Genomic DNA, 25,304 nt, shown 5'->3' with positions numbered 1-25,304 from the left:
GAAAAAAAATCATGCTCAAAACCAAAACAACCTATACGCTCTCACCTGGGGAACAAAAATCCCTGGAACTAATCCGATCGGAGGAAACTGATGCACAAGAACAAATTGGACTCGTAGAGCCTACTGTCAAATTTGAAAAACTGGGTCTTGGTCTAACAAGCACGCTTGACAAACTGACAAAAAACAAAACTACCACCCTACTTGCAATCAATACAACAGAAGTTCCACTTCACATTAGACAAGATTCTCCAGTAGCAACATTCGAAATCATCACACCAGAGCAAGCACCCTACCTGATACCACTTGAGCCAAAACTTTTCCCATCAAGCGACTCAAAGAAAACAATAAAGCAAATAGAAATATCTATAGAGAGAACAGCAAAAGGCGAAATAAATCATATAACAATAAAACACGAAAACGGATTCTGGTTTCCTACCCCAGAAACCAATCCCGATACATCCAAGATGAGTGCAGTTGAAAAAAGGCATATATGACGAACTTGTTAAATTTAAAAATCTTGAAGCAATTCAACCACTCTCGAAAAACGAAGACAGGAAAACTTTTCTTAACGCATTCAAATGGAGCGACAGCGTACTCTCTGACAAAGATAAAGAAAGAACAGAACAGCTTCTAGTCGAATTCAATGACATATGCACAAGGCACCGCCTTGACATTGGCTACACTCACAAATTCTCAGTCAAATTGACTCCAGACACAAACAGACCTGTATACTCAAAAACTCAAAGAATTTCAATCCATCTCAAAGACGATTTGCTTGTTGAACTAGCCCTTCTCCAGTACTACGGAGTCATAACAACGCTCCCATTCAGCCGCTATTCATCTCCATTATTTGCAAAACGGAAGCCAAACGGGAAGCTCAGAATATTAGTAGATCTCAGAAAATTAAACCATCTCATTAGAAACGACTACAACAATAACAACTTCCCGATAGCTACACTAGCAGATGCGGACACCCACTTAGCCGGCAAGAAACTCTTTTGCAAAATGGATGGCAGCCACGGCTACTTCTCTGTACCAATGGCAGATGAACAATCAGTACAGTTACTGGCCTTCAACTTCGCATCGAGAACATATGCTTTTCAAAGACTGGCCCAAGGACTAAGCAGAAGTGTCAGCGCCTTTAGCTCATTCATGCGTCAAAACCTGGAGCCCGTGATAATAGCGGATAAATGCTTTCAGTACGTCGACGACATTGGCATCGGAGCACATGACACAAACGAAATGTTGGAAAAACTTCGAGCAGTCTTTACATGCATCCGAGAATCAGGAATGAAACTCGCAACAGACAAATACGCATTTGCACTCAGAGAAATTCAATTCCTTGGTAATACGATAACCTCTGAGGGTCTCACACCAATTACACAGAAGATTACATTTTTTCTGAAAGCATTCAGAATGCCGCGAAACCCAAAACAAGTCAAACGAATGATCGGATTTTTTAAATTTTACAAAGCCTTTATTCCTGAACTTGCTGAAAAACTTTTACCGTTCTATCGTCTAATTAAGAAAGACACCAATTTCGTGATAGAAGAAGAACACCAAGTTATACTGGAAAATCTCACAAATGATCTAAGAACAGCCTGTGACCTTTCACTCAGATTACCCAAAGTTGACCAGCAATATGTAATAATGGCCGACGCATCCTTTTACGCAGCCGGATACGTACTCATGATAGAAGACTACACAACAAATGATGATAATCAGGAACTGAAAACTTATGCACCCGTCAGTTTTGGATCTAGAATTTTCCACCCAAACCAACTCAAACTTACGAAATATGCGAAAGAATTCCTCGCATTTCACTTTGCCCTAGACACCTTTGCAAATGTTATATGGGGATGTAAAAAACCAATTCTCATTTCGACAGACAACAGATCAGTAACCAGGTTCTTCCAAACAAAAATTATACCGCCAACACTTTGGAATGCTCTCGATCATGTACTCAGCTTCGACATCATACTGGGACACATACCCGGAAAAGCCAATTTAGCAGCGGATTATCTGTCGAGAATACACATAAACCCGAAAGAGAAGCTCGAGCTACGCATCAACTCATGCATACCGATGCACGAAATCGAAATCAACACAGCAGCAGATACACCTGACAATTTAATCAGTTATCTGAGCAGCTCAGAAAATGACGATACCCCCAAAATTATGAAAACATACTTACTTGAGAGAAAACAAACCAGCGGAGAAGATCCTATGAATGTTCGAGCTGACGTTCACATGCAAATTCTTGCACCTGCAACGCAACAAATAAACGCCATGCATGAATAAAACCCATTGGATGAATTCATTACTCATGGGCACGGACCTTTAGACCTGCGTGCCGAACAACAACAAGACAAAGATATCAAACGGGTACTGCTCTGGTTTGACTATCGATCCCAAGACTATCGATAACAGAAGGCGTCCTTCATCGCAAGTTCTATAACCACACTGGAAACCAATTTATTAAACAATATTGCGTCCTGTCGCACTTACAGAAGGAAATACTCTACAGAATTCATAACAGTGTTTGGAGTGGGCACAAAGGAGTCTCACTGACAACAGCAGAATTCAGAAAACGATTTTACTTCCCGAACTTCACTGAACGCCTAACAGAAAATATCAGAAACTGTCTCACATGCTTGCAAACAAAACCAGCACCAACATCTGCATTGAATCCTTCATTACAACCACTTTCGTCTCTGCAAAACTTCCCAGCAGACCTTTTACTAATAGATCTGGTGGGAAAGATGCACCCTTCTCCCTACACGTACATTCTCTCAGGTATTGACGTGTTCTCGAAGTACCTTTTCGCCACACCTCTAATGAAAGGCGACGCAGACATCGTCGCACGAGCCCTTGTCTCAATTTTTCAGAGACACCCCTACATTCCCTCAAGAATCATATGTGACCTTGGAACTGCGTTTACATCCGAATTAATGAGCGAACTAGCAAACCTATTGGAGGTAGAGCTCAAACATTGCACACTGAAACATGCGCAAACCATTGGCTTACTTGAAAGAAACCATGCACCGCTCAAACAAATCTTGAGAAATAACGAAAACTAAACTTCCTCGGACTGGCATAGATACGTGACATTGCAGTATTCATACACAACACAACATTTGCACCAGCTCTTGGGTGCACGCCATCTGACGTCTTTCACGGCAGAACACCGATAAATCCTTTGGACCTCAGATTTCAAAACACAAAATTATGGGAGTCTCACCCAAAATACGACTGCATTAAAGAGCTACAAGACAAAACTACGGAGCTTTTCTCCAGCGTAAACAACAACCTTATCTCGTCTTATCTGAAATATAAAAAGTACTTTGACAGAAAAGCCAACGCCACACCACTAAAACCCAAATCATACTGCCTGATCCTTGACCCAAAGAGCACAAAACAAGTAGCAGTGATGAGTAAACAGCAAAGCAGGTGGATACTATTATACAGAGTAGAAAAAGTGCTCACGAATGCAAACTACATTACGCAAAACCAACACAAATTACACGCAATGTATCCATCGAATGAGACTTCGACCTGTGAAACCTCAAAATCAAGTAGAAGACCTCGAACATGTAGACCCCGAAAACTTTAAAGCAGATCTCATACCAGAAGAAGAGCGAGAACCACAGCTGTTGGACAACCAAGTCAGGCACCACATTAACGAAAACAACATGCAGCTACCCATAACAACACCAGATGTCAGTCAGTTTCTTTCAACTCAAACATCCAAACAGCTAATTTTTCTTCTGAAGACCCGCCAATACAATTTCATGATATGACACACAAACCGACGTTTGACCCAGATGCATTCTTCGTGGAAGGCTCAGTTCCAAGCGCAAACACGCAAGAAACACCAGAATCAATTGATACAGGAGACTACGTCTTCTCAAACAACTCAAACGTCTCACCGTCCGACAGTCGTTTTGGCTCAAATCGACGATACAACCTTCGCAGAGACGATCATCTGGCATTTGCCCGAGAAAACTCGCTATATAACCTCTTGCAACCATCAGAAAAGGCAAAGGAAGAACAGGTAAAAGTGATAACTTACTTCCAACTTGACTACATCCCAGACCCAAACTTGACAATTGATACAACAGAAACTGATCACGATGAGAGCATTGCAGACTCACAAGCAACAAGCTCACAGTCGCGAAACCAGAGTCTCAATGACTTCACGTTCGATTCATCTGAAAACTTTGGCGATCTATTTGATGACGTTAATAGCCCCGTCTACACGCCCCCAATATTAGACACTACAGGCGAAACCTTATACCGGACCAACTCGATCAACGATATTTACCACAACAATACAACCTCAAGCGATGATGTCCAACAACCGAGATCCGACGAGAACAATGAGCACTCCCTTATAGGAGGCAACATTTCACAAATTGAAAATAACGAGAGCAATAGTGCTATTGCTCAACACGACAACCCAAGAACATCTTCACCACTTCCTCAAAGAGTATCCAACAGAGAACTAGCGGACCTTGGCCCAACGCTTCAAAACAGACGAAGAAATGTCCCGCTAACACTTCACCGTCGGGAGATCAACGGAAACCTTCACCAATCTTTTGGCTTCGAAGATGACAGCCAATAGGAATTGAGCACCAATTCTCTTTTTTACATACACATTAGATACGTCACCAACCAATGAAAACACTCCAAAAAAATCCTAATTTAAAAGAAAAAAAAGCTCTATTCATTTTCCACAATTTTGTACCTCAAAATCAGTCGCACAAAGACTCTAATTCAATTTCACAAACAGGCCGAGTTAGCAAAATGCTCAATATCGTACTATTTTTACTACAACTTTTACCCCTAATAAAAACGAACCAACCATCGGTGGCAACAAAATATGGAGTATTATTCAACCTTCATCAGAAAAATCTATTGACAGAAAAATTTGTCAAAACTGAAATCCTGGTCCCCTACCCAATATATAACAAAACAGTGGAAGACAAACTGATCAACCTGACAAAAGAGATAGACAAAATGTGGACTTCAGAAAATTATGGATGCCCATTGAACTTCACAAATATGACTGACTCGACAGCAGGCCTCCACTGGATAGCGCAACAAACAATGATAGAAAACCAACAGGCCCAACACGAAATTGTAAACCTCAAATTGGAAATGAACACACTACTAAGAGTAAACACTCAAACTTCTTCAACACTGCAAAGACAACCCTGCGGTGCGGCTGCCGCAGCAACAGCAGCCGCAGTGCTTGGAATTGGAATAGGAACCCGCGACAAACTACTATCCTTCATCAAATCAGTCTTTGGAGGATGCGACAAAAGAGTAGCTAGAAACCAGAAAAACATCAGACAAGCAATGGCTTATCTCCAATACCTAACCGATCATGTTGAACAAATAACAATCCAAAACAATGAAAAATTCTATGTTGTATCAGGTGAACTGAAAGCCATCAAAGAAGCCCAGACCGAAATGATTGAGACACAAAACAGGAACTGGAAACTTGCCAATACTTATACGTAAGAGAACAAATCAATCAACATAGTCTCGTACTTAGCAATATTTTTCAAGCAATACTTGCTAGCATCAAAACATACCGATCGGCCCTTTATACGTTTCGAATCAACATACTGAATGCCTTGACGCCTCTCATGAATCAACTATTACCAATGTCATTAGTCCCAAGGGAGCAGTTGCATGAAATTCTTACGATTGTTCATTTGCAACAAAATGGACAACAGGATCGATTATCTCTAGCCGTACCAATCCAAGAGATTCTCTCGTACTATGAAACGAATTTAGTCACACAAGTCGAGGCAACTGACGCAGGTCTTATACTTACACTTGCAATTCCAATGGCTTCAAAAAGTACAGTTATGAACGTATTGCATGGCATTCCGATCCCAATGCCGGACGGGGATACGGATAAAGCTTTAGTTTGGCGACTTGAAGCCAAATACATGGCCGTCTCAGACGACGGAGAAGAACTAGCGTTTATCGATGAAGACGAGCTCGATGAAGATCGATGAACTAGCGTTTATCGCAAATTGTATTGGATCCCAAAAATACGCAATATGCACCAAAGTCATTCCAACAGAACAGACTTATCAGTCCTGTATGGCTACTTTACTTTACCACGATGACGAGCTACTTGCATTGCAACGCTGTCAACTGGATGTAGTAGAATTGCCGTTGACTGAAAAAGCACTCAATCTCGGCTTCAGTCGTTGGTTAATAACATCGTCCAAAGACCATTATACACTCATCGAAAGCGCTGGTAATGACAGCAATCCATTGGCAAGAATTGAGCATCCTGGGTGCAGAGTGTGTATCATCACACTGGGATGTGGAAAACAGCTTAGAGGACCAAATGTTCATCTTCGCTCAGACCTCACTGCTTGTGACAGTACCGGCAATACGGTTAGATTTTCAATTACCAGATCCAATAAGTACACTCTTCAAACTACTGCCCCCATTGGATGTACTACCAAAATTCTCATCAAGATCTGAGGCACAAATTCAAATTCTTCAGCAAATTCAACCAGAGTTCAAACAAATGGAAACACGACGAACAAACAGCAAATCAATAGAACAAATGGCCGAACCAATTTTAGAAAGAATAAGAGCATTCAAGTTCGAACTCGAACACCGATTCGAACTGTACATACCATGGAAAATATCTCTTCTTCTCGGATTTTTATCCTTCTTGATTAGCGTTTTGCTACATCTAACTTATTCGCATCTTTTACACAAATAGGCAAAACTTCACCGACGTTTCCCTTTCCGAATAACGCACGAAGGACGGCGAATAAAAACAAAACCAGAACAAGTTGTCGCATTAAATGACTATGAATATCTACAAGAACATCCAGAACATCCCCTGCACAAATGCTCACTAGTACTACCACTCGAAAATAAAACTGAGTTCGAAAACCAAAACGAAGAAAACATAAATAAACCTCGCACTCCTTACACATTCCTAAGAGACTACATCAGGAGACTAAAACGTAACGAAGAACCAACTATCAAAATCGATCATGTCAACAGGCTTGCCGCACCGAGTCAGCCAATCTATACACATATACCGGAACACCCACCGATATCCCTTTACGGAGCGTACCCTCTCAGAACAATCAATACAGGAAACGTTAAAAAAAACCTGACCGGGACTCGAACCCTCAACTTCAGCATGAGAGTGCCGCGCTACCAACTGCGCTAAGTGGGACGGCCGCGTGGTCCGTAAAAACAGCTTATAAATAAAAAAAAGGAAAAGTTATATTTTTTTTACCCTTCCCCTTTACTCTACCCCCTTACCCTTACAGCCCTTTCCCAGATTTTTCCCACATTATGGAAGCACCTGGAACCCGCCGGGATTCGAATACGGAACCCCAGCTCAACGGTCAGAGATACTAACCACTGAACTAAGTCACTTGTTAAAAGTTATTAATTGCATTCACCTCTATTCTACCGCGAATTAGAAATTTTGTTAGCAGTTATGTAGGAAAATTAAAAATCTAAAAAAAACTGAAAAAAAAAACATGCTTTAACTACATTTTTGAAAGTCCTAGATATACCAGAGACTCATTTCCCCCTGGAAAGTACCGCACCATTATACTTGCGAAAACTTACTTCATAATTTTGATATAAGTCGAGTATCAAACCGAAGTTTTCATTACTTGAAATTATTCTTTGAGAAACCGAAATAAAAAATTACAGAGCAATTCACCTTAAACCTCCATTGAAAAAGGCGGGGATTTGCTCCCTACCTTTATCCAGCGACGAATTTATTTTTAAAAAGAATTTATACTGACGCACTAAACAACGGAGCAATAAGATGCAACTCCCAAAGGAAACTTATCAATTATCTGTCAAAGCGAGAAAAGGAAGGAAATCCATTAACCCGGAAGGCGAACTGTCCGTCAATCACAATGACAGCCTATAATGAAACACTAATCAACCCAACCAAGGATAATTCCCCACAATCCCAATTAATCAAAATGTCAAATTTCAACCACTTCCCCCGCGACACTATCAATCATTTAAACTACTTTCTGCCTGTTAACTACCAGCAACATTCTTCATTGCTAACTGTTCATTCTTTGAACCTATTATGATTTTTTCGCCGATAGAAACTTGGAAATTATTTCAAACAACTTAAACAATTTTCCTACAACTAGAATTTCAGCTTTTGCATTATTTCAAACACTTTATAATGAATCCAGTATATCACTTCAGAATTAAAGTTGAGCCGCGCATTAACACTACATTCAACGGCCAGCCAGCTTATATTACTGAATACAGCATTGCCTTTTTTACAGATCGTGAAGCAATAATTAGTATTAACATGCAACAGGACAATATTATCAACAATATTTATTCAATTTCCTTTATCCCCCTTACAGTGAATGAGACATCAGCCGTATGGCAAACAATTCTACAATGCATACAATCGGGAAATAATTATATTAATGTGAATTTCTATCTTAACTCAGAAGGAGAACCAGTTGCAGTAGAACCATCGCAACCGACCATTTCTGAAAGTCCCAAAAGCCCTGACCCTACATCAGACCACACTTCAACTGAATTAAATTATATTCCAATTTCCCCTCCATCACCCATTCCATTCTCAGATGACTCTATGTAAATTTCCTCAAATATTTGCATTTATATTCTATTAAAAAAATTTATCTCATGTCTTATCCACCAACCCCAACTTTCACCACAATTGACTAATCAGAAGACACCATTCCTTACATCTCTCCAATTCCAACCCAATTTCCACTTTATGCTTACTTTCTCACTGATTTTGATATAAAACTTGCAGTCTTTTCTGAATACTTCATATTCCCCTGCAATACCTTATGCTTCTGGATTAACTTCCTGGATAATAATCAAGACAAAAAAATCACTTTGGAACCAGATCATCCAAATTTTCTTACCTTTTTGAATTTCTTACAAAACACCGAAGAATTTTTAGAAGGCGAATTTGACCTGTAATTTCTTTTTCGAAACCATATTTACTTATTCTTTCCCTGATATTTCCAAATCTCAAAACCTAGTATCTCATCAATTTTAATTTTCCTAAAAATCATGACTACAAGCATTTGGGACCAAATCCGGAATCGCCCCAAAATTACACAACAACCACAACATCAACGTTTGCGTGAAAGTAGGAATCCAATACAGGGAATGTTTTTTCATTGAATATGTCATTACAAAATGGAACCATCGTGATCTGGGCAAACTCCCATACAGGCTTTCTCACGAAAAAATGTTTTTATCTACAAAACCTTGGAATATTACACCTACGTATACCACTTCATTACTTCATCACAAGGTACCCAACTAACCACCAATTCTGGGATTTTATTCAAATGGACAATTACGACCCCATTGAGTTCGACCCTGTTGGCATCCGCGTATTCACTTAGACTTGCATATTTTTCTTTAATTTTATTATCCAAAAAAATTTTTTTTTTAATATTTTTTTTTCTCATGAGTCGCAATTAGTTTAATATAGTATCATTTTATAAACACCGCAAAATATTCAAATGTAACGCCTCCTCTTCTTATTTTTAATTTCTTACCAATTTAATTTTTTTTACTTCTGACCAAAAATTTTGCTCGTGAGTCATAACTGGTGAGCACAATGAGCAAGCAACCCTAACATAGCAAACTATTATTAACCAAACTATTCCCAACCATTACCAACAAAAATTAAAATCCCACCTTTTTATCACTTCGAAGGGCACGCGATCGAAAGTCAAAAAATTATTGCTTACACTACATACGACTGTGCAAAATAACGACCAAAAAACTCACGAAACATTTTTTTTTCTAAAACAACACCAAACTAACACAGACAAGACCCTTACCGATTGCTCAGTATCAACAAAAAACAGTCTTTTCAACATACGTTGAAAGGGCACGGGCTTGAAATAATAAAATCTCAAAAAAGTTAAAACCTGGCAGTATAGTTGCAACCCTAACGAAAAAAATAATAAATTAAAGTTGAAACACTCACTTATTCCATTGAAGGATCCTTTGGAGGAAGAAACGAATACACAATATTCTCGTTATCGTTCGACTGCGTTTTCGTTTCCCGTTTCCCACCCCATTTTCTTCGATTTCCTCGTTTGTTATTTGTTTTTAAAATTATACCACTATTAACGAAACTCTGCACATGCTCAGTCACATCACTAGCACCACCAGTTGACACTTCCCTTTCTTTAGCCCAGTCTAACACTGCATTTTTATTTTTATTTGACATTACAATTCTTTTCACCACCCCTTTACGCACACCATAAGCAAACGACCCCAAGGTCCGATCGACAACAACTTGATTCGATTGATCACGTGCCTCCCAGCCAGTCAGCAACGACAAACCTCTTGTAAAAGTTACAACAGCATGCGCACACAACGAAGGCTGGCACAATACATTATCTTTCGTCGGAATGAAAAACCAAACATCCTTTCCCAAACCACTTGCAGAAGGACCCCTCTTAATTAAATCCATAAAATATTGCGGAGTACCCATAACATTATTAAAATCCCTTGATGTTTGATAACTTCCACAAATCAGAAACAATTTCTCACCACACGGCGTTTTCGAAACACTATCATTACCCCCAATTTCAACATGTGCCGCCGTCCACCACTCATTCCAATGTACCATTGCATCTCTCCTTACACCAGTAAAACCATCAGGCAAAACACCACTCATCAAACCATCCACACAAAACGTCCAACCTATTGAATTACACAAACCAGCATACGACCCAACTTCTTGATACAACCTGCTATCAGCATTCTCCAACTTTTATTTACTAACATAATTATACACATCGCCCTAAACTTTACAGCCCCGGAACCCATCTACTAAAATTTCTTGTAATCCCACAATTTCTTCATTATTTATTGCCAATGGTACCTTTGGCCAACCATTCTCTCCAACCAGTCCCCCTTTACCTTCTATATTTAACTTATTCTTTAAGGAGTTCCAACTATTAATACCCCGCCCATCGACTGTCTCCAATTCTTTCCATCCGAGACTTATTAATTTTTTCGGATCGTAGTACTGATGTTTGAACTCGTTCATTTCGATTAGCAAATCTTGTCTGCCTCGTGTCGTTCTAAACACGATATTTCTGATTAAAATTACAAAAAATATTAATGCTAGCCTATCAAATCCTAAATTGTTATAAGTAATTAACGAACCTTTTAGTGTCCATACTTCGATAAAATAGAATATCCCGTCTCTTCGTTTTTACAATTAATTTTTTTTGCGAAGCTTCGATAAAATAACCAACAGGCGATGAATAACGCCGCTATTAAAGTTTGACCTCTTCGCAGTAAACGTATTCTGAATAACTTTATCAATAGAGCAGTCAATCACACTGTTCTCAATTTACTTTCCTCTAAAACTTCCATTAGTGACTGTCAATTACTGCCATGCCGAGGGAATTGCTTCCGAACACTCCATTAGTGACTGTCATTTACTGCCATGCCGAGGGAATTACTTCATTACTTTACTCCCCTCACAACGTGGAGCAAATGGAACTGCCACACTTGACAGATCACTACTACATTAATCTTCCTGGGAAAAATGTTAATGAACCCAGAAGAGGAAACAATCAACTACACCTAATAACTCGCATAAATCTCTGTTGATCCACATCAGTCAAGGTCACAAAACGCACTTCCCAAAAAATCAATTTTAAACTCAGTCATGCCTGTTCTATACGCAGCCGATCCCCCTCTTCCATTTAATTTGAATAACAGAATGGCACTGCTAACGAAAATTGTAGCATCGGACAACCCGATCTATTCCAGCTACTTTATCGTGGAGTACATCTGGCCAGGGCAACCGCACAACCTGGACTTAATTAAACGGCGCGTGTTCGTCCTCAAGAGGAGCGAGGATGGACGAAAACTTCAATAAGTATGCAGGGGACGAACACGCGCCTTCAGGATGAACCTGACAAGAGCAACAAATCAATTCATCTAATTATTTTTTTTACTGCACGAATCTACTTTTCTACAAAACTGCACGATTTTATTTTTCTACTGCATGAGTACTATGCCTGCCACGACCAACACGAACATCATTGAAAAACTTGGCAAGAATCGAGGACACAAATCTTCAATTCCACCATCACCAACTGGACAAATATGGCTCCGATATGGCACGAAACTCACATCCACTTGACCAGCGCGGAATGTAGTATTCTTCACAACATACAGCAGTGGCATTCCCCAGCTCAATTTGTTCACATACATCAGATGAGAAAACAACAGGTCAAATAAGAGCAAACAGAAAGTAAACTTTCAGCATTTTGATCTGGAATACTCAATAAAACTTAGAACAAACCACTATTGATGTTGCTTTCCATTTATACTTAATTAGCCCAGTAAATCCCTTGACTTTGACAATACCACTAAACAAGGCCCACTTGGCACAGCACAGTAGGTAAAGGTGATAAAACCACTCTTTCGTATAGCTTCAATTGCGACATTCAATTTTTAAAGCAACATATAAGACAACGTATTATAGTCAGTCTATAATTCATCGATGATAGCAACGTATTAAGATTGTAACGTACATAGCAACCAGTGAACGTTTAGGCGGCAAGGTTTTTTCGATGCTCTTTTTACAGGTTTTTTGTCTGATGTCATTGACGTCAGAATCAGTTCATAATCGATCAACAATCGTCTGAAGAACCTAAAAATATTAAGCCGAAAACCACCATAATTCGTACATATCGTAGTTATATTTACTTAAAATTAGGTTATACGAACTTTTTCCGAACTTTCTATGCATATTAGAACGTTTTATATGCATTTAAATACTCAATTCTGATTGGCTAATAATCTCTCGCTTAAATCTATTTAGTTACTAACATCCTCCAGCCCAGAAGAAGATGTTGGGAGAATTGGTACTAATTTTACAAGCGGGCGAACGAGCGATCCGGAGGACGTGCGCAATACGGCGGAGCGTGCGACGCTGTCTGAACCGTAACGGAGTTCAGTGATCCGAGCAGTGGGGTAGTAACCCCTTGGGTTGGTCTCTTCAATTACCCAAACCAAATCACCAGTCTTAAGGTGATGCTCGGCAGGCGTCTGCCACTTGGAACGTCGGTTCAGCGCCGGTACGTATTCTTTGATCCAACGAGACCAAATAGCGTTAGCGTAAGACTGCGCGCGGGCGTAACGTTTACGGTGATCAAACTCATCTACGCCAATGATGGACGGGAGACTACGTGCTTGGTTACCGAGGAGAAAGTGATTAGGTGTTAATGCTCCTAGGTCGGACGGGTCGGCGCTTACGGGCGTTAGCGGACGTGAATTAAGTGCATATTCGACCAGACAAAAAGTGGTATTTAAAACCTCATCTGTGAGGCGACGTGTTCCAAGGATTGTGTAAAGTATGCGCTTAAAACTACGTACTAGCCTCTCCCAGATGCCACCCTGGTGTGGCGCACTGGGCGGGTTGAACCTCCACTTGATGCCTTTGTGGGCAAGTTCTACAGCGATGTTGATGGTGTTCCACTTTTCGATGTTCTCGCGTAGTTCTTTTTCCGCGCCAACAAAGTTAGTGCCATTGTCTGACCAAATAATGGCTGGTGTACCCCGACGGGAGACGAACCGCTCCACTCCCATTACACACGAACTGGCGTCCATGGACGGAACGATTTCAACATGAACGGCACGAGTAGTTAAGCATGTGAAGAGGAAACCCCACCTCTTCTCGGTAGTCCTACGTACAGTAACGTAAAACGGGCCGAAGTAGTCGACCCCGGTGTTCGTGAAGGGAGGAGACTGGTATGCGAGTCTTTCTACTGGGAGGTCAGCCATGATGGGTTGAATAGTGGCAGCGCGGAACATCCTGCACGTAAGGCAGTTAGATTTAATGGAACGTAGTGAGGAGCGTAATTTAAGGATGGCATAACGTTCTTGTACTTTTGCCCGCAGGTAATCAATACCCTGATGATGATGTTTAACGTGGGTGTGCCTGAGGAACAACTTTACAAATGCATGGCGTGCGTCCAGAACGATAGGATGTTTTACATCAAAGTCAACTTCGACCAACCGCTTGATGCGGCCTGCCGATCGGATTAGACCGCTTGGCCCAATAAAGGGAGAAAACGGGGCAATACGGCTACTCCGTTTAACGGTTTTGTTTTCGAGAAGATCTTTTCTCGCTGCATTGAATGACTCCCCTTGCACAAGATACTGGAGATGACGCTCGGCTTCGTCAAGCTCCGTGGGGTCTATGATGCTACCATCGACGTTACGGTAACATTCGTGAGAAGGTAACAAGCGGAGTGCGTACGCTGTTATCCGTAGCAACTTCTGATAAGAACTGTACTTATCGAAGGGAATTAGTTGCGGGGGCGGTTCCTTAGTTGACTTGGTTACGGATGCGGCCAATGATGTATTGGTTTCGTCAGTTTCCTTAGTTGTTATACCAAGTTTGATGTTTTTAACTACTTCGATGCTTGGTTCGAACGGGAATTCCGTGGTTCTTAAGAAATCTGGACCCCTCACCCAGCTACTTGATTGCAAAACCTCAGCGGACATACCACGAGTACCGGCATCTGCTGGATTATTGCTTGAGGCAACGTGGTTCCATTCGTCAACGCTAGTGTGTTCTAAAATCTCGCAAACACGGTTTGCAATAAATATTGGGTGCTTGGTTGCAGAGTTAAGCCATTGCAAGACAGTAGTGCTGTCGGTCCACATGAAAACCCTGTTGACTTTTACTGTGAGAGCTCGACAGATATCTTGTTTCAATCGAGCGGCCAGTAGCGCTGCCTGTAATTCCAGCTTTGGAACAGTCATGACCTTCATAGGTGCTACGCGAGCTTTACCCAGGACAAACGCAAGCTCCGTTTGGGGCCCACTCGAAGTAGTTACTCGAGCTCGGAGAAATGCAACGGCACTGAAAACTTCTTGTGAACTATCGCCAAACATGTGTAGTTCCAGGTGTTCAAAGTTTCCGGAAAAGTAGCTCCTTGGTATAGTGATTGCGGCAAGTTTGGGTAGTTCTACACTCCATTCGAGGAACCTTTCAACAGTGTCTTTTGGTAATTCTTCATCCCAATGCTGCCCGCTGACACGCCAGATGTCCTTTAGTAACAATCGGGCACCAACAGTAAATGGTGCCACTAGGCCGATGGGATCGAACACCTTAGACACTAGGCTCAATACCAAGCGTTGTGTTAAAGACTTAGTTACTGTACTGGAGGTACCCCGACTCACAACTAGAGTATCATTGTTGTGATCCCATTTCAACCCAAGCACGTGCGAAGAATCCTCCTTAGATGAGGCAATTACTTTTGGTTCGGTAGACTGAGTTGACCCATCAATTCTATCAGCCAGATTTGGTACATTGCTTAAAAACTTAGTAAGCTTAAACCCACCTAGATGGAGAAGATGTACCAACTCCTTCGATATTTTGAGAGCCCTCTCAGGTGACTCCACCGAATCCAAGTAATCGTCCATGTAGAAGTTTTCTAGGACGGCTTTGGCTGCTTCCGGGTACTGATTAACATTGTCTCGGGCCGTGCGTTGCAGTGCATAGTTAGCGCATGTGGGCGAGTCTTTAGCCCCGAATATATGGCGCGTGTATTGATACACTACAACATTTGTTGTGGGGTCCTCCCGCCACAAAAAACGCAGTGATGGCTGGTCCCAATCAGGGACACCCACTTGGAGGAACATACCCTCGATATCTGCGGACACGGCAAACTGATGTTGACGGAACCTAAGTAGTACGTGGATTAGGTTTTGGAGCAGGTCGGGGCCAGTGAGCAAAGATTTATTCAAAGAAGTACCGTGGAACTTTGCTGCACCATTTAATACCCTACGCACTTTTCCCGGTTTGTTCGGATTGATTACGGGATGGTGTGGTAGGTACCACTCTCTATCCGACCGTTGCTCTACCTTGTGAGCATCAGGGACTGTAATCAAGTAACCTTTTTCCAAGTCTTCACGGATGGTATTAGCATAAGTTTTTTTCAATGATGTATCTCTCGATAGCCGCTTTTCGAGAGACTTGAGCTGTACCAGTGACGAAAAGTAGTTATTCGGGAGCTGGGTGTTGTCATCAGCCCATAACATACCGACATCGTATCTTTGGCCGTTATGGAAGGTTGTTGTTTCAAGTATTTCCTGCGCGCGAGCATCCGCTGCGGATCGTGGGTCAACTTGCTTGAACGCGCCGTACGATTCCATATCATACCAAGATTTAACCTGACAAGCTAATTCAAAATCCTGTTCAATATTGGCTTTGAAACACACCGAGACTAAACTTGAACTTGACGGGAGTGGGCCACTTAAAACCCAACCTATGGGCAAGCGGACAGCGAACGGTGAGCACTTTTCGTCGGCTGAAAAATACTCTAACGGGCGGATGGCATGGTAGACATCCTGTCCAAGTATCATCTCAATTTCTCCATAGCTATATCTTACTGGATCTAGAACTGCCAAATGTGGGTACGTTTCTTGCATGGACTTCACGTCAATGATGTCGGAACCTACGTTTAATGTTTCCCTCACGTAGGGACGTACGGTAAATGCTTCGAAGTCTTGATCTTTGTGAGGTGTCACAGTCAATTGAACCACCTTTGTGTCTATGAGTTCTTCCGTGTTTATACCCTTGACGGTCAGTTTTAATGCGGTACCCTGCAAACCGAGTCTGGCTGCGAGACTATCGGACACCCAAGAGTTACTGCAGGCGGTATCGCATAAAACCAACGCCGTAGTATTGGTACCAGAAGAATTAGTAAGTTTCAGTTCCGTGACCTGAAGGAGGCCTTTAACATCCGTCACGGAAGACAAAGTGGTTGTTTTGCTTGGTTGCTGTTGACCCGTAGATGGCCTACTTGTACCTGCGTTCGACTTCGAAGTATCGATGTTGTTGTTTGTTGAGGGTTTAGCTGGAAAAACTCTTTCAGCTCCATGAAGTAAGGTGTTATGGGAGCTGTTGCAACCATCTTTCCTACATTTACGGGGACTTGGGCATTGCCTAAACATGTGTTTATCACGCAAACAAGAGAAACAGAGCTTTGCCTCAGCCACGACCTTGGCTCTCTGCGTGGGGGTCTTTTCCTTAAAGACACGGCATTCCCACAACCGGTGGCTGCCTTTGCATACAATGCAACTAAAGATTGATGTTGACGGAGATCTTTGTTGCGGCTTAGGGTTACTCTTCTGTTGCGTATTTGCAGCAAATGCCTTTGAAGCAACTTTTGATCTTGTAACTGAGTTGTTGGTATCCTCAGTCCTTGCTTTAGTTGCGGTATTCTTCATTAAATCGTGCGCTTCGGCCTTCTCTTTTAACCAATCGTTGAAATCAAGAAGAGTAGGTTTCACCCAATGCTTTTTGACCGTGAAGAGTGACCATGACTCCTTCATGTTGGGTGGTAGCTTCTGTACGGCAGTGTTGAGAAGCGCAGCACTCTTTAAATCCGAATCATATGACAGCGATTTAAATACCCCGACAAGACTTGAAATGCACCCCGAGTAGTTAATGATGTTATCGCTATTGTGCATCTTCAGTGGTGGAAAGCTGTTGAGTTTGTCCAAATGTGCACTTACAACCGCCTGTGGTTGGCCAAATTTACGTTCTAAGGTCCTCAGTGCGTCTTTGTACATTGCGCCGCAGTAGGCGAACTCAGCTATAGTTGTTTTAGCTTTACCTGTTACGAGGGTCTTAAGGTATGTCAATTTTACATCATCAGTTAAGGACTGAGAGTCAATTGCGCTTTTAAATTGACCATACCATTCGTGCCACTGTAGAGGATCCCCACTGTATTGTGACAACTTCCATTCGGGTAGTGGGTCATTCCTCTTGCTAGATAAGGCGTCAGTGAATGCCTTAATCAAGCTTGCATTTTCAGATGCTGGCGCTGAAGGCGTGGGATGCGGTGGGCCACCCCAACACAATGGTATCGGAGCAGTATGCCCGTATGTTGGATGTATAACCGGCGTGACGAAAGGTGGCGCGATGTTAGTAGTTGTACTAAAGGGGTTAACAGGGATGCTACAGTTAGCTGCGTAGTTGCTATTTGGATTATGTTGTGCACTCATTTGCAAGATGGGATGGCTGATAGCGGGGTTAACTGTGCTTGGGGGTAGGTACGGTTGAACATTTTTGTAGACGGTAGCATTATTTGTCGCCTGGTTTACGTTTGGGGGTTTATTCTGTGGAAAACTCCACAAGTTTAGATCAAGGTTACAGTTCTGGGGAGGTCTTTGTGCTGTAGGACACGGTACCAGGCGGGTTTGAGGTGAATGGACAAGGTTTTGTTGTGGAATGTTGGGGACGGGTAAGTATGTTGCTGTGCTCGCTGGAATGGGCGACGGAATCACGGGAGGCTGAGGATTTAATAATTGTTGAGGCGGGATTACGGGTGGCTGGTTCACGAGTGGGTTTAGAGGTGGAGGGACATTATGCGGGGAATGGGCAATAGGGACTTGTGTTTGGTGTTGAATGTTACTTTGAGGTGGATTCTGTTGTTGCGGAACATGAGGCATTGACATATGTAATTGACAAGGCACACTGGAGCTTTTTGGACCCAAGAATTGATTTATTTGTGGGTTTGTTGAAAAATCAGGTACAAAGATGGCGTTCGTTGGTGCAATAGCGGGTGACGGTGGCCGGGGAGGTTGCATAGGTGGCTGAAGTGGTGGAAGTGCAACATTTTGTACGTCGACTGATACTTGGTTCACCTTACCACTGCCTGAGGGACTATGTGCCTGCTCGACTCTTTGATCAATGAGTGATTGCTGCAGTTGAGCCTGGAGATATTCCCGATATAACGCTTCCTGCTGGGCAACAGAAATTGCAACTCCTGGCCGTGTGTACTGAGAAAGCATTTCAAGATGATGTAAGTTATCGGCAACATTACTTGGGTTTTCTGGAGGATTACTAGGGGAAGTATCTTTAACAGGAGGGTCGGCGGTTGCTGAACCAGGACGAGAAAAGTTTAACTCACTTGAATTACCTGCTGGAAACGAATTTACCCAATCCTGAACAAGTCCCTGACTTCTATCTGATCCCCTATCTTTAAACAAATTCAGTTCACTTGAGTGGTGACTAAACAATGAATGATTATCCATTAAATCAGCCTCATCTAATTTAGCTGCTGCAACACGCTGGCGGTGGTCTTCCTCCAATTCTTGAAGTGCCATCTGTTCCATTTGTATTTCAAGCTCCTTTTTTCTCATGGCAATTTCGTGTTTTTGTTTAGCGAGGCGCATGGCAGCTTGTTCTTGTTTCTCGGCCTCTTCGCGTTTTAGTTTTGCAATGAGAAATTCATGTTTACGCTGGCTAGACATTGATGATGTTGTTCGGCGTGAACTTCTCTTAGATTGGCCTTGAAGATTAGCGCCCTCACATACGGTGTCTCGGTCAGCAACTGAGTCAATATAGCTTCTAGCCGCAAGCAAGAATTTATCATTGTTCTTGGTTACATCATCCAACCATTGCTCAAGGACAGGGTAAATTGAATCTGGGTTCTCCGCTTTACTGGCTAAGTCAAATAGTTCTTCATTCTTATGCACCAGTTTACTGAAGACATCCTTTAACTTAGAAACCAAGCGTTCAACTTTAACCCTCCTGTCTTGACGATCTATGGCATCTGTGATGTCCTTATGGATGTTACATAACTCAGATTCTAGATTAGATCTTGCATTGAAGAGCTTTTTCAATTTCTCTTGCTGTTCGGTCATGATATTGAAGTGGCCAATTTATCAATGTAGAGTAACTTTCAACCAAACACGTGGAATGAGGGCTATACCGAACCCAAATGACGACGACCTGATAATCAAGACGTCGAAGAGCAGAAAAGAAGTTACCGAGTAATGAATTACTCGGCGAAAGTGAGTAACAAATTATAGAGTGCGTCTAATGTGCTTGAAAGCAACGTGAGACTATACAGGAACACAGGCAACCGGGGAAAGAGGACTGAGTGGACGAAGCACGACGAAACGGGAAATGAAGCGGACGGGGCGGGAAGGACGGGCGATCGGCGCGCAACGCAACAGGGAACGGAACGGAACTGGCAAAAACGCGGGTAGTAAACGGGCGACGCAACGGACGGGACGGAAACGCTGAACGAGCGACGCACGAAGAAACGGGAAACGAGACGGACACAACGGACGAGCGAGTAGCGCGCAAAGAAACGGAAAGGCGGGTCGGAACGGGCGGGAGACGGTTAAGCAGCGAGCGGGGAGGTCGGGAACTACTATGCTAGCAGACCAAAGCAGCAAACTCAACCAAACAAACTAGCCGTAACTCCAGAACAAACTTAAGTCACACCCTAGGAAGAAGGAGAGATGCTACTGCAAGAGACAAACTAGCACAAGTCATTATGGGGCTTTACATATGAAAATAACAAACTAAATTACGGCAAACAATAGTATACTAAAAGGATGAAAAGAGCAAAAAAATTACTAGCCGTAACTCCAGAATAAACTTAAGTCACACCCTAGCAATAATCAAACCTAAACATCCGATCAGCATACCAACAATATTAAACAAAATACAGCAAATATTAATTAATATGCAGCGCTTTTGTAGTCTATGAAAGCTGGAAAAGTGAAGAAACAATCTAGCCGTAACTCCAGAATAAACTTAAGTCACACCCTAGAAGGTAACAAACCAAACCAACTAACAATCATACAGTTACACGCAAACATACAGCAGCAAAAACTAATATACTACAACAGGGGGGCTAGTAAATTAGTAAAGTTGAAAAAGTCCAGGACAAGCCAGCCGTAACTCGAGAATAAACTTAAGTCACACCCTAGAAAGCTATAAGACCTAAACAACAAACCAGCATACTAGCATACTCAACATACTACAGCAAAAACAACAACATACTTCATCACATATGACATACTACATCGAAAATGGGAAAAATAGCGAAGGAAACGAAAAGCGAAGTTTTGGGAGAGCGACGTTATTGAAAACAAAAACGGAAAACGGAGAATTGTAAAGTTAAAGAACGAAAAGAACGCGGACAAAAACGGTACATAAACGAGCGGCGAAAAAAATTATGGGAATTCGATAATTTTTTGTAGGCCGGAGGTTGTGAAAATTTTCACAACTTTTTCTGTGTGATGAGTTTCACTCAATTAGCGAACCTTCTTGCTGGAAATTTTTTTTTGACAAATTTGTCAAAATTTGATGCATTTGTCCAATTTTTTCAAATTTTGGTCAATATTTCGCAAATTCTTGATTACGGAACGGTAATCCAGTAAAATGGACGGTTTTAAGCTTGAATATACGGTTTTATCAATATTCGGTATTGATTTTCTAAAGTTTTCAGAATTGCATCAAAATTGACCAAAATTTTTCAAAATTGAACAATTTAGCATAATGTTTTCTCGGTTTTCTCTATATCAGAGGTAATGTTTTGATATACGAACCGACTTGATCTTTTTTACAAGTTTTCGAAAATTCGGCCAAAAATTTTCAAAATCGATGTTTTTGCGTCTCAAAAATTATATTAGTGAGGTTAATGGTTACCGGTTACGAATATTTTTCACAGTAATTGTTTGATATTATTACCCCTGAATTATCGAAAAAAACGGGTTGGGTCTCTTGCCGTCTAAACCAATATTTATTTTAATTTACTGCCACAAAAATAATTGTTCTGTTCTTACAGTTTTTTTTTGCCGCCTTCGCCATTGATGTGCTTCGCCTTTGTACGCCAAAAACCAACAGGAATGATCAATTTCCCAGATCAGGCTCTGATATCTTGCAAATTTCTGTAGGAGTCAATCCATGCTCAAGCAGTCTTTCCATAGCCGCATTGTTCACCTCATCTTTGGTCTGACTTGACAGCATTAATGACAGAAATCAAGGAACTCCTGCCTAGTGAGGTATCCATCGCTGTTCCTGTCTGCAAATTCTAGCAGGTGTTTCAGTCTCTCCTGAGTGAGTTCTTCCCTGAGACCTCTTTCGTGCAACAGTCGTTTAAACGTGTCAATTGTGATAAAGTTCTGTCTGTGCACATCGTACTGTGTGAACACTTCGTCCCACCGCCTACGCTCCTCGAGCGTCGACATCTCAGTCTCTATTTTATAATTTTATCACAACAATTAGGCTAAAATTAGACTAAGAAAATGGGTGTTCGTAAACCCGGAGCGGTACCAAAATAAAGGTGATAAAACCACTCTTTCGTATAGCTTCAATTGCGACATTCAATTTTTAAAGCAACATATAAGACAACGTATTATAGTCAGTCTATAATTCATCGATGATAGCAACGTATTAAGATTGTAACGTACATAGCAACCAGTGAACGTTTAGGCGGCAAGGTTTTTTCGATGCTCTTTTTACAGGTTTTTTGTCTGATGTCATTGACGTCAGAATCAGTTCATAATCGATCAACAATCGTCTGAAGAACCTAAAAATATTAAGCCGAAAACCACCATAATTCGTACATATCGTAGTTATATTTACTTAAAATTAGGTTATACGAACTTTTTCCGAACTTTCTATGCATATTAGAACGTTTTATATGCATTTAAATACTCAATTCTGATTGGCTAATAATCTCTCGCTTAAATCTATTTAGTTACTAACAGTAGGCAACCCTGTTTATAATCATAAGATTAAAGGTTCGAAACCCATCGCCTCCGCTTTTTCTAAAGAGCCGTAATATGACGATGCTGAATTTTGATTGGTTGAAAAAGACTTTTGTAAATTTATACAGCACGCATTTATTATCTTGAAATTCATACAGACGATTCTGCTCAGTACAGTTCAGTTGCTTACTAAATTACTTGAATTGAAAACTTGTAGCAGAAAAAGAGCGTTTTTACCGAACCCGCGCCCCGAATAGCACTTAGCAAAAACTTGCAATTAAAAGCCTTTATTAGAAAGGATACTGCAACGATAACTCTGTCTTCATACAATATAGCACTTGGCACTAGCACCTACATAGCCGCCTCTAAAAAGATAAAAAAAAAAGGAAGAAGCAAACTAAGAAGAGAGTTATCATTAGTAGTTACTACCTGGAAAATAGTTTCGGACACAAAATTATCGGAAAAAAGTCCAAGAATACATCTAGTTTTCCATTGACATTTTGATAATAAGGCTACAAAACTTTTCCAACTATATTCTAATATCTGCTGGCTATGTTTACTAGTTTAGGTACTGCTACTAAAATGTGTGCGCCACGACGTTCTTTCAATTCCATTGCAGGGAGTTTTTTCGCCTTAAGTTTTTTTTATGGCATGCGGCTTCCCCTCACTCTTCAAATAATTTTTGCTTTTGTTATTTCACTCTTATTAAAGGTAATTCGAGGCAGCTTATAAAGAATTTTCCGTTTTTGCTCCCGTAGTCCATATTACACCCGCAGTTGTGAAACACGTGTCATGGCATAATAAACTATTGTTGTAAAATAGCATGCGCGCTTGGGAGTGCAATCAATATGGACCCACTAAACTGGGACCACAATGTGCCAGCTAATTTTACTTTTGTTGCACTTAGCTTTTTGTTCAACCATTGTTCAGACAGTCATTTTTTTGAAAAAATGGGTCGATAATCGAAACAATTGGAAGGCCAAACAAATAGCCTCATAAGAATTATCGATGTTGATCTCAGCTGTTCAGAGAAAAAAAACAGAAAACTGAAAGTTTTCAATTTCAGGTGGCAACCAGACGTGGAAGAAGAGTTTGAAGACAGTGTTGGAAATGTGCTGAACAGAAAGACATTTGATGATATGCGACGACAAGGCATCCTCTAATGCTCAATATTGCAACAATTTCGCAAGCCTTTAAGGATGTGCCCTTGTATCTCTATTCAATGCTGTTTTATTCTGGAAACGGGTTGACGCACTCCGAGGATTTTCAGCTTGGGCGTGGGCAAAAACTAGTGATTTGTGATTGAACTTGGCAGTTTGTACGCATTAGAGTTGAATTCAGTGTTTGTGACACAACCTTTTGTTCACCTTAATTTTTATCAATTCGATTGTTCAGTGTGACCTCTATTTAGTTTTGAGATGCCAGGAGTAAGCGTAGACTAGGTGAGGCCCCGTGTCGTCAAGATAACAAAATTTAGTGTAACGTGCGAAGTTTAAAACCCAGGTTCAGGTCCCAGATCTCTTATCAGGCCGTCAGAGGATTGCCGACCTCTGATCTGACCGTCCCAGACAAAATTGGCATCCTGATCAGATCGAAATGACCTTTGCCCAGACTTTTATGCGCTTGAAACCCCCTCTGATGATATCTTCGAACGCCAAATTGATTTGTGAGTAGATTAGTGTTGAAACGTGTGTGCAACCCGTACCCAGATCATTGCCCAGAGTACCGTGCGCTCGATAGCGCCTGGGTTCATGTAATGACCTACCTGGCGCTACTTGCTAAGTATTCGATCGACTTGCCTCGCTGCTCCAGTGTCTAAAACAATCTACTTGTTTGATTGCTCTCAAACGAGTTCGCAGCAACTATTTTAGTCCTGCTGTTTTAATTGCGATTTCGTTCTACCAATTTTTTTTAGTCCAAACGTGTTTTCGTTTGATCCCCAATTTTATGTGAATTTTTGTCTCGACAAACGATATAAACAGGTAAAGCCCGAAGTCTCAACAACTTCCATGCCTCTCATCAAGTGAGAAAAGGCGCTACACGCCAGTTTTACACTACGGACCTCGAAAATCAAGACTTTGCCCGTCGTTTGATTAATTCTTCAATATAACATGCCGGAGTTTGGGGATTTGAAGCCCTCCATAGCCGGCAGTTTGCACCCATAAGAATTCATCCAGGCTATAGCCCCCCTCTAAGTAAAGTGCACTGACTGTCGTTCGGGACCAGTTTGTCCGAGGTAAGTCCGCTAATATCACTGAATTGAGTGGGAATTTCGTTGCAGAAGCTTGATAGTCTCAGCAATCACCTGGCGTGAAATTTACGCAATGTGCATGGATGCAAAACGGAAATCATAAGAATTGCTTATTCTTAAAAAGGTTTCACTGAAAATCAAAAAACGTATCGTTTTGCTAGAGTTCATTAAAAGTTTGCATGCAGTAGAGTAGGGGACAAAATTTTTCTATTTACTGTCTAAATGACATGCGAGCAATGCAATTCATTAGAAGTTTGCGTTAGACTTCTAGTAAAGAATTTCAATTTTTTCTTTGACACCTACTCCCCCGTGCTCTCGTCGATATTTGTACCATATCGGTATCATATATGTACGAGTACAACCATAACTGGTTTTCTCAATCTCAAAGAAGTTGGAAGCATTATTTTATCTGAGTGCCTTTTTAGGCAAAATTTTGTTCGAGCAGTTT

At 41.3% G+C, this 25,304-nt stretch overlaps 1 protein-coding gene across 1 annotated transcript in view; it reads left to right on the top strand.

Moving 5' to 3' along the window:
* LOC142344370 (splicing factor 3A subunit 3-like) overlaps window positions 1-24,005 on the top strand; it is a 50,383-nt gene extending 26,378 nt beyond the window's left edge. The window contains exon 11 of the mRNA XM_075395963.1: window positions 23,672-24,005. Within this exon, the coding sequence (XP_075252078.1) occupies window positions 23,672-23,768 (97 nt within the window). The 3' untranslated portion in view covers window positions 23,769-24,005. The remainder of the gene's footprint in view (window positions 1-23,671) is intronic.
* The last annotated feature ends 1,299 nt before the right edge of the window (window positions 24,006-25,304 follow it).

Source organism: Convolutriloba macropyga, chromosome 8, assembly GCF_964194025.1.
Source record: "Convolutriloba macropyga chromosome 8, txConMacr16.3, whole genome shotgun sequence".
In the NCBI taxonomy this organism is placed as follows: Eukaryota; Metazoa; Xenacoelomorpha; order Acoela; family Convolutidae; genus Convolutriloba; species Convolutriloba macropyga.
Note: the sequence above shows the minus strand (reverse complement) of the source record. Positions and strands in the feature narration are given on the sequence as shown.